General features: G+C 45.6%; 2 protein-coding genes and 1 pseudogene across 2 annotated transcripts; 2 read left to right on the plus strand and 1 right to left on the minus strand.

Moving 5' to 3' along the window:
* Nucleotides 1-1101, plus strand: LOC116927560. Its single transcript, XM_045176673.1, has one exon. The coding sequence runs from the start codon at nucleotides 82-84 to the stop codon at nucleotides 1099-1101; it is 1020 nt and encodes a 339-aa protein (XP_045032608.1). The 5' UTR covers nucleotides 1-81.
* A 1427-nt stretch (nucleotides 1102-2528) lies between these two features.
* On the plus strand, nucleotides 2529-5882 carry LOC123466533. Its single transcript, XM_045176674.1, has one exon. The coding sequence runs from the start codon at nucleotides 2529-2531 to the stop codon at nucleotides 5880-5882; it is 3354 nt and encodes a 1117-aa protein (XP_045032609.1).
* A 4429-nt stretch (nucleotides 5883-10311) lies between these two features.
* Nucleotides 10312-11335, minus strand: LOC123474459 (annotated as a pseudogene).
* Nucleotides 11336-11371: the final 36 nt, after the last annotated feature.

Below are 11371 nucleotides of genomic sequence, written 5' to 3' on the forward strand. Positions count from 1 at the left end.
TAACCGTCGAACTCAACGACACGTCTTTCTACATCAAGCGCTAAAAGAGCAAAACGTAATCGAAATTAATTAATAACGCACATGCATACCCTTAACCCCCGAACTCTGATGTTACTCCTTTCAGCTAGCCAAGTACGTAGCATCCAGCGTACCAAAATGGAAGACTATGAACTTCTAGTCGACCCTCAGGAGGTGTTTTCACTGCGTACAACTGCAAAAAGGGCACACACCCGTCTGCTTAACACCGTCGCTGATATTCTAAACAGAGCTGCACCTCGTCAGACCTTAAACAACGCTGTAGCGGCTTTGCATTCCGCCTATGACCGAGTGGTCGCCGTCCACAACCGTTACGTTGAAATAACAGACTTAGACGACCAAGAGCTACACGCCGCAGATGTCTACATTGAAAATATTCGCAGCTTGCACGATGGCTGTCTGGCCACAGTCGCGGAATCAGCGCGAAACCAGCAAATCCGTCGCCCATCTGTTTCTTGGACTATTGAAAACTTAGATCGTCGGCTATCTGCTGGGTCAATCACTACGCAAGCTATCACACCAAACGTCGCCCCAATTACGCAGGCGCTACAAACCGAAGAACAACAGCCGCCGGGTAACGGCAAGCGTGTGCATGACCAGCAAGGCGCACAAGAGAATGACGACATTGGAGCAGAATGCTCGAAGAGTTTTTTTGGTCCAACCAACCCTGAACGAGATATATACGAGTCAGCAAAACGGCGAAAAATAAATTTAGAATTCCAGCTGAAGAAGCAAGAGTTGCAGCGAGAGCGCGAACAAAGGGACCTCCAGCTAAAATACGACAGAGAGCGAGAGGATATAATGCTAGAAATACAAAGGCAATCTCACTTAATGGGTGAATTTGTCCAACCCGGCGAGCCGCAGCACCCGTCCACACCAACGCAGAAGTCCGCCACACAGCAAACATGCACCACCAAACCAATCGCCGGCCCGTCTACGTACGTGCCGTCACACGGATGGCCTAAGCTGCAGGTAGCCAAATTCGATGGGGATCCGCGCAGCTGGACAAAATTCGCACATGGCATCAGCGCCACCTTAAGAGATACTAATATGCCCGAATCATAGAAGCTCCTGGCGCTTCAGGAGAGCATGCTAGAGCACATCCAGAAGCGCGTCGCGCACGTTTTTGCTAACTCCGACACTTTCGAGTGCGCCTGGAACCTCCTCTAAGCTAAATACGGGGACCCTGGTCTTATCATCAAGGCGCACGACACACATCTCCAACAACTACCATCGTTCAGGGCTGGAGACTTCGACGGTTTATTCAAAATGGCGACAGCCTTTCAGGATGCGGTGTCCAGTGTAAGCAGTGAACACATCTGTATGTTCATGTCAGTGGTCGGGACCCTCCACACCAAGCTACCTAACTATTTGCAGGCAGACTGGAGCAAGCACGCTTATCTCCTGCGGAGAATACCAACTCTTAAAGATTTTGACGTATGGATCGATACCATAATGGGAGCGGAAGAACTTCGCGGTGCCAAGATTTCCACAGCAGGCGGCTCCAGTGGTAGCAACAAACCACCTAGCAACCTAACCAATGCCAACCGTCAAACCAGCGGAAGCAGTAATTACGGTGCGCGTGGTGGCCCAACTATACTGAATAACTACGCTGAATCCTTGCTGAGACAAACAGCCGTCGAGTGCCCGGCATGCAATGACAAATCGACGCATCGCCTGGAAGAATGCAATACTTTCGCCAGAATGACGGTTAACGCTCGTGCCGTCCTTTGTGCCCAGAACAATCGCTGCTTCAAGTGCTTGATAAAAGGACACTACGCGTCGAAATGTAGAAGGCAAAATGCAAGTTGTACAGACTGTGGCGCTGCACACCACAAGCTTCTGCATGGAGCAGAAAGGCAGTTCCCTGCAAGTTCAGGACCCAAAATTCTAATGGTCAAGTCCCCGCTAAACTCTATCAAGCCGGTGCTTCTCGCAATTGTTCCAGTTGTCATTGAAGTGAAAGGTGCAGTAAAGTCAACGTTCGCCGTGTTAGATCCTGGTAGCGAAGCCACTTTAATCACGCGACCTTTGGCCAGTTTTCTGGATTTGAAAGGGAGTCCGGCAGTAATTCGGTTCGGCTCATTCAGTAGTTCAGTCGAAATTTTAACCAACGTGGTCTCATTCAGCCTGCATTCACTCGACAAAGCCTGTTCATTCGAGCTGGAGGACGCATTCGTCGTCCCGAAAATTAATTTATCTCATAGAAAAATCAACTGGCCCGCAATTAAACATCGATGGTCGCATTTAGCACAGCTCGATTTACCAGCCATAGACTCGTCTAACGTCGAGATCCTGTTGGGAATGGACGTCGCAGCCGCGCATCAAACTCTTCAAATGTTAGAACCGCTTGCTGGAGAGGACCGCCTACTGTATACCGCACACTTTTTGGGCTAGCTGTAGTCGGAAGAATACCAAAGTCTCTCGTGATGGGACCAACTACCAGGAGAACTGTAAACTTGCAATCTATACCCCCGTTGCTACCTTGTATGATGGACCGAACGCACTCATTTCAACAACCTACGGCGCGAATATCAGCGGCACGCAGCTTGCAGCAGCAAGAAGACAATCAAATGTTCGACATCATGAAGCGGTCAATAATATTTACCATGTGCGGTTATCAGATTGACTTGCCTCTACGAACAGACCATCCCGAAATACCGAACAACAGAAACCAGGCGCTTTCTCGCTTCCACGGTCTAGAGCGTCGGCTTACCGAGCCTTCTATGCGCGAACTAGCAAGTCGCTACGAGCAAATCGTCGAAAAACTAATTTCATCAGGAACAGTCGTGCCAGTTGCCCGCTCAGCCATCGACGAGCCGAAAGGCTTGATTTGTTATTTGCCACACTTCTTTGTAACCAATCCAAACAAACCTGGGAAGACCCGTGTCGTTTTCGACGCAGCCGCCCGATTTCGTTCAATTTCCTACAACGACTTATTCTTGAGAGGTCCACCTTCTATACCAAGCCTCGTCGGCGTACTCCTACGATCTCGTCAATTTCGGGTAGCATTGTCTGCAGATATCACCTCCTTCTATCACCGCGTTGGTGTCGCAAAACATCACCAGTCACTCCAACGCTTCGTGTACAGAAAATTCGGCAGTGACGCACAAATAAACACGTACCAATTCACAACTCTGATATTCGGTGCCATTTGTTCATCGTCAGCCGCTGTGTTTGTGTTACAGCATGCCGCGAACAAATGCTTTGAATTCCCAATCGTCGCAGACAAGATGAAGGATAACTTTTACTCCGACAATATGATCGACTCCTTCGAAACGGAAGAGGAGGCAATGGATTTCGCACGGCAGGTTACTAAATCTCTCGAAGCTGGCGGGTTTACCCTAACCGCGTTCGCATCATCTTCAGCCAAGGTCCTTAAATCCATCCCGATGCAGCACAGGTCACACCAAATAATCGATCTCAACCTTGACGGGTTGCAAATAGAGTATCTACTAGGACTAGAATGGGATATCGCAACGGATACATTTGGCATAAGAACGAGGCAGTTACCTTCTGTGGCAACAAAACGACAGCTATCATCCGCTATTTCACTCGTGTTTGACCCCCTCGGCCTGTGTTTACCTGTCATAACAGGGGCTAAACTAATCTTTCAAAAGACGCACAAGGATTCGCTAGATGACAGCTCGCGCCGCGGGTGGGACAGCCCTCTACCAGAGGAAACTCTAGTGAAGTGGAATGATTGGACCACTCACTTTCACAAGCTGTCTTTCCCTCGCATTCCTCGGTGTTTCCGTGATCACAGCTTCCCCCTCCATGGCACAAGCCTCCGCCTGGTGGTTTACGCCGACGCATCATCAGTCGCATATGCATCAGTGGCATACTTACGCTGCCAATTCGAACAAAAAGTCGCGGTAAACTTTGTTATGGCGAAAGGGCGTTTGGCGCCGCTAAAACCAACTACCGTTCCACGTCTTGAGCTAAGAGCAGCCGTTTTGGCCGTGGAGCTGTCGCTCATTATCAAAAAGGAACTGCGCCTCCCTATAGCTGATGTTGAGTACCACAGCGACTCCCAGATCGTACTCCATCAACTGCACTCCAGCGGGACAAAACAGCCCACGTTCGTAAACAAGAGGAGAGAATACATCCTTCAACACTCCAAAGTTGATAGCTGGCACTTCGTTCCTAGCGCTGACAACCCGGCAGACGACTCTACGCGGAGCACGGTGCCTAAAGATTTCGGAATTAGCTGCCGATGGAATTCCGGCCCGCCAAGGCTGCGTGATCCATCTTACGCGCCGGAGCCATTCATACCTCTTTCGGTCCGGCCAAGTGAAGAAGAGCCCTCGAAAAAAGAAGAACCACCGGTGGTCATCGTTAATCAACTGCAGGCAGGGCCGTCACCAAGTCACCCGCATGCTGATGAAATATCGAAGCTTATCAAGAAGGCCGACCAACTGCATCTCCTTAAGCGGGAGGTTGCCCAGTTATTACGATCGGACGCAGCAAAGAAGGAGGAGCTATCAGCGAATGAGCTTGCAGAAGCGTTCCGCTTGTGCTTAAATGTTTCGCAAGACGAAGAGTTCCCCGGTGAGCGGAAGGCCCTACTTAATAAAGGAAAGATAAGCAACGGATCGCCGCTGCGCCGCCTATGTCCGTATATCGACTCGCACGACGGACTAATGAAGGTTGACGGCCGGTTGCGTCACGCTGAGCTCCCTGCTCGAACCCGTCATCCCATCATCATCTCTTCCAATCATCACCTTACAAGGCTCATTGTTGAGGATTGTCATGTCAAGTTGCATCATGCCGGAATCGAGCACACGCTCAGTGTCGTCCGACAGGACTTCTATCTTCCCCAGGGACGCAGCACCATCCGCCGAGCGTTGCGCCAGTGCATTAAGTGTAGGATACAGCACGCAATGCCACAGCCCCCACGCATGGCCAACCTGCCTAAGGAGCGCCTGCAGGGCTTTGTACGTGTCTTCACCAACGTTGGTCTGGACTGTTTCGGGCCATTTCACGTCGTCATCGGAAGGAAAACTGTGAAAAGGTACGGGCTACTCGTCACATGCCTCGCATCCCGTGCCGTGCACTTAGAAGTGCTTGATTCAATGGACGCGGACTCTTTCATCATGGCCCTCCGCCGATTCATCTCCTATCGAGGCTGCCCTAAAGTTATCTACTCTGATAACGGCACCAATATCGTCGCCGGTCAAAAGGAGCTCGAGCAGGGTATCGCTAATCTGAACTCGACCCGAGTCGTAGGAGAGATGGTGGATGCAGGAATCGACTGGCGGAAGTCAGCACCGTCATGCGCGCACGAAGGAGGCGTCTGGGAGCGTCTCATTGGATCCAGTAAGGTGGCAATGCGGGCCATCTTGGAGTCTCGCTCCGTCAACGATGAAGTGCTGCGCACCGTCTTCGCTGAAGTCACCTCCCTTCTTAACAGCCGCCCGCTGACTCATGTCCACACAGATCCGTCAGAGCCAGAGCCGCTCACGCCAAATCACTTCCTGATCGGTGGACCGCATCCGCATCGGGTGCCAGACGACGAACAGGCCTTCGACGGAGTTACCAGGCGCCGATGGAAGCAGGCGCAGTTTATCGTAAACCAATTCTGGCGGCGCTGGATGCGCGAATATCTGCCCAGCTTGATCGAGCGTAAGAAATGGGAAAAGTCCGTTCGCCCGTTGCGTGTTGGTGATAAAGTCCTTATAATGGACGAAAACCATAAGCGAGGAGAGTGGCTCACCGGCAGCATCACCGCCGTTCACCCTGGCGACGAAGGTGTCATCCGGAAGGCGACGGTTCAAACTACCCGCTCCACGCTTCTCCGCCCTGCTGTTAAACTTTGTTTAATTTCAGGTGACAGGAGCGGATAACGATGTTGGTGGCCGGCCCCACTGTGATGCACCAGCATCTGGGAATCAGGAGACCTGGCAACGTGGCTAGCAGACGAGAGAGAGGAAAGGCAGAATAAAAAAGAGGCTCGAAGATACGAGACAAGAAAGTTGGGTTTTCTTTTGAATTTGCTACCTCGTGTAAACCCAATAAACGTTGGCCGCGGCATACTTAGCATTTACGTCTATTCTGGTCTTTCACAAAGGACGATTTGTCAGCAGAAAAGCCGGAACACCAAAATGCTACCGGACGACGCCCGCAAAGAAATCGAAGAAAACCAATTCGCTTTACTTTTGGAATGGTCGAATGATTTAATTGTAAAAAAAAAAAAAAAAAATATATATATAAGAAGAGAGAGAGAGAAGTAAGTCTCTCCATTAAAAGTAGAGAAAAAAAATGTACAAAAAAATAAAAAAAAAGGTATACAAAAATAGAAAAAAAAACAGAAGAACTCTGAAAGAAAAAAAAACAAAAAACAAAAAAAAACAAACAAAAACAAATGAGAACAATAATTTCTTGAAAAAAAAACATAAAAACAAAACGAAAAGAAAAACAAACGAACAAACACAAAATTACATGAGTTCTCTCGAAAAAAAAAAAGAAAAGAATAAAGGAAAAGAAAATTATTCCATTAGACTATTGAACTTCTTGCATTCTTTCCATTCGTATGTCGTGTCATATGTTGTGATACCATAAAACAATGTTCGTGTCCAACAAGTATAAAATAATTTTGTTATTTCTTTTTGCCTCTGTATTCTTTTGAAATATTTGTATTTGATTTGTTCCCTCTCTGATTAAGCCCATAAATTGCATAACTTCCCATATTTCCGTCTTTTACGATAGAAGTAACAGATATTTATCGGAAAAAGTTAAAAGAAATGGTAGATTTTATTAAAAGTCCATATGTTACAATTATTCAGTAGCAATACAACATTGGAAAATGGTAAAAAGTGAAGTAAAGAAAAAAAAATAAGTAAAATTTTGATAGTAATGTATGCAATTTCAATTTAACAACTCCCACTTCTCTAAGAAATTCGTAGACGAACGAAACAGTTGAAATTTTTCTAAGTCCCACTATATATCACTATCTTTTTATGATTTTCTATAGCTTTGCTATCCCTGCAAAGACTTTTTCCATATACACTACACATATAGCAGCGCCACCGCTAGTGCATTCCATTCTTACTCACCCCAACATACGCGAAGTTTTTCACTTTCCCTTTCGTTTCCCTACTGCAGCTTCCCCGCCGCAGCAATATTGAAAATATTCTAAGTTCCCTTTTTACCGAAGGCAACTTTCCCTACTTCCCCTATTCCATTTTTATTCCCCTCCGCTTCTTCCCCCTCATTCGCACTTTTCCCCTGCATTGGACTTAGAAAAAAAAAACTGATATGCGCATGACCTTCCACGGCAGAAAAATGTTCCGCCGTAAAACTTTGAAACGTTTCTTTCTCGTCAGCATTTCCACACAATTCAATATTTTTCAAATCTTTCTTTTTGATAATTAAGTTCACTTTCCCCTCTTGCCAACGATATAAATTTGTTTGAAAAATATTGTATCCTTCTACTATAAAAAACTGTTATATTACGACACCCCCTATTTTTCTATTATTTTGCCGTGGCGTAGCCGATGAAAAACCGACGGGAAATCGTTGACCTTTCAAAAGCCGTCAGATTTTTTTTTTTTTTGTTGTTTTCTCTCTTTTACTTTGACGTTTACTTCCATTATTTCTTTTTCATATTTGATTATCTTAGCTTAGTAAACCCACATGATGACTTAGACTAAGTTGGCCAGTATACTGTTTATTTTATTTTTTTTATGTCATTTACCCTATATTTTTACATGTAGAAATGTCCTCGTTACCATTCCTACTGCTGCTATATACCCGCAGGCATTTGAGACAACTGTGTGCGATTGTTCTGAACCGAAGAATATGGGAATTATTCAATTTTCCGATTCAAACTGCAAACCGGAAACAAACAATACCGATACCGTGCAAGTGAAATATACCGTTTACAGTGATGAACGTGCCGCGGCAAAATTTCCGGGTTTTATTTGCGCGCAGGGGATAAACATTCGCCGTATTGTAATACCTGACCAGACCTTTTTCGGCCAATTAGTGATCGTGCCGGACAAAATTTCTATTGATTCGACGCCATCAGAGTGCTACGATATGATAAATAATAAAAGGTGTGGTGAACATCATATGACTTTATCGGACAACAAATATGTTTTTGGACGTGATCCGGAAATTGTCGGATACTGGTTACAAACAGTCGATTCGGAAATTCTTAATTGTGTGCTCTAACAAGTTCAGCTTTATCAACAAATGGAAGATGAAGATTTTTCGACACCTATCGGCAAAGCTTCCCCAAAATCTGGTAACTTATCACACAATCAACTGACACTTGTTTGGGACAAAACGTACACGCAGAAATCTCAACATACAATGCGAATTGTTGAATCTGTAACCGGCACACTAACGAAGAAATTGGGAGATGAAAAATATTTACAAATAGGCAGGGAAATATATACAAAAGCAATAAAAAACAACAAAACGGAACTAAAAGGGAAGACTAAATGGAAAGGAGTCGACTGGGAGGAAAAAGTGCTTTCCATAAGCTCTCTACTTCTTCTTGGCGAGGGATACGATGGGTATTTCTTGCTTTCCAGGTGATGAAGATGTATGCAGCCAGAAGAGTAAATGTTTGCCGGAGATTACCTATTGGCCCAAAATTGCCACGAATGAGATCTTCTTTGGAAGACTTGCAGCCCATTTGACGTATGGTTCCTTCCAACCAGCTCCAAACGATGTGGCGTTCAGGACATTGGAATGTCAGATGCTCATCGGTTTCTGGGTGCTGATGGCAGATTGGACATGTTGCATCTTTGGAAGGATCTAACCGATGGCATCTGGTCCTGGTAGGGAGAAGTCGCTGGTTGAAAAGGAACATGGTTTCTCTGATGTTGCTTGGCAGGGCTGCAGTCTCCTTCCAGATACGTGGCCAATCCAGGTTAGGCCTTAGGATCTCCAGCTTCCCCAAAGTGGTCACCTCCAGGATCCAATGGTTGTATGTTTTCCTGTGCACCATTGGACTCCCCTGCACCAGGATCGAAGAGGCAAATAGTTGTTTTATTTGGTGCAGGGGTTCCTGAAGGTAAGTGGGCCTCTTCATAACTGCAACGGGTACGGTGTTGTTCTTGTAGAGATGTAGTACGGTTCGAAGAGGAAAGGACATCCAATAACGAAGTAGAGAGCTTTCTGGACTATTGGGGCCTGTCAGGACTTTATACATAGGACACAAGAAAAGGGAACGGTAAAAAAGATGTGTGTTGACCATTCCCAGTCCCCCTTGACTAACAGGACGATAAACTACAGTTTTGTTCGGCCTTTCAACTTTTCCAATCCATAGAAATTTCATGATAGCCTTTAAAATCTGGTCAGCCATATTTTGTTTACATGGTAATACTTGTGCAATAAACACAGTTCCGGAGAGAGCCTTCGACTTCAGGAAAATAACCCTCTGGTATAGATTGAAACGTCGACAGGCATTCTCTCGCAGAATACCATTTAGAGAGCCGAATGCATCATTCCAAACCCTATCAGCTGTCTCAACTATGGAGTGAGAGAATTTAATTCCTAATAGGGACAATGTTTGTGCCGACACAAGCCACTCAAGAGGCCAAGTCATCCTAGAGCTCCAAGTCCCGAGTCCCAGGGCTTTTGTTTTCTCCTTATTCATCCTTGCCTTTGTCCACTGGCAGAACAAGTCAAGGACCTGTCCTGCCCTGGTAAAATCTTCGTCACAAGAAATGAAAATGGTGACGTCATCAACGAAGGCTCTGACAGTGAGTTTTTCATTAAACAATAATATGCCCTGGAGAACTCGAGATAAACGCAACAGTAACGGCTCAATGTATAGAATAAAGAGATGGACAGATAGGGGGCATCCCTGGCGAATTGATTGAATATCAGAAAGCACCCCAGCCACCTCCGATCCGTTGAGAATTGACATTCCTGTTACAGAATACATAGTCTGTAGCCAACGGATGAAGGTGGTGGGATAGCCCATGACATCCAGAATCCTCCAGAGGACTTCCCTGTTAACCAGGTCGTAGGCCTTTTCAAAGTCAACTCCAACAATGGCAGCGCCCATACCCCGAATCGCAAAGTTGGAAGAGCCATGGCATCCCCGGTCATCAACGAATTGAATGACATCTCTATAAAGCATTAAATTGTCAAAAATCAATCTACCAGGTACCCCACCTTTTTGATGAGGCCCTATGGTAGATGACAGTGTCTGCCTCAATCGTCTCGCTAAAACAAATGCCATGACTTTGTAGTCACAATTCAGAAGAGAAATTGGCCGAAAATTAGAAATTCCACAGAGCCCTGAAGACTTGGGAATTAGCCTGATCGCCGCTTGGCCGTGCGATGACGTAAGAGTTTCCCTTTCAAGGATATGATTGAACATATCCAAGAAATGGGGTGCGATCACGTCCCAAAATTCTACGTAAAACTCGTAAGGAATGCCATCGGTGCCAGGAGACTTGTTTGATTTCATCGCCATCAGAGCAGCTTTAATCTCAAGGAGGGAAATTGGTGCAGTCAGGTTTGGGGTTGGCTTAAAGCAATCTCTTACTCCCTCAAGAAAATCAGTACCTGCCAGTATGTCAGGAGAAGGTTGATTTTTGAAAATTTTACTGAAATGTGAAATAATCTCTCCTGAAATGTCCTCTTTGGTCGATAAGCATGTGCCATTAGAGGCAATGATTTTATCAATACGACATTTTCGGTAGTTAACTCTAGCTCTATTTACATGAAAAATATTGGCTTCCTCCACCTCTTGGCCTTCAAAGCAGCGGGAACGAATCCCATACCCTTTAAGTGTGCTCTCCTCCCAAGACTTTGAGAATTTCCTCAACTGGTGAAAGGCAACCCAATCAAAGGTATCTGCTTCGGCCATCTCCTGAATGCAGGACTGGTAGAAAAATTTCGTTTCCCTAATCATTCTAGCTCTTTGTTTAGAATAATCTACCGAAATGCGTTTGATACCTGGTTTCAGTAAACTCTCCCACCAATTTGCGACATTACTTTCCCTAAGAGGATGATTGGCAGATTCATGAATAAAATTTTTTACATAGTTTTGATAGCCTTCTTCTGACAGTATGGAAGTATTTAATTTCCACAAACCAGCAGGAGATCTAGTACAATGTGGGAGATCGAGATTGCAGGTAAAAGTTGATTGTACCGATTGATGATCACTAACCGACAAAGATTGCAAATAAATATTTACAAAATTCTCTGCAAAAGATCGGCTAGCATATATCCTATCAAGTCGAGAAGAACCGGAGGGATGGTAAAAGGTGTGCCCCGGTTCACTTTTATTTAGCTTTTTCCAGATATCTACCAGATCAAGACCAGTAACCATCTCTTTCAAAGCATAGCTGATAATATTACTTTGGGA

The sequence above is a fragment of the Daphnia magna genome, linkage group LG7 (assembly GCF_020631705.1).
Source record: "Daphnia magna isolate NIES linkage group LG7, ASM2063170v1.1, whole genome shotgun sequence".
Lineage (NCBI taxonomy): Eukaryota > Metazoa > Arthropoda > Branchiopoda > Diplostraca > Daphniidae > Daphnia > Daphnia magna.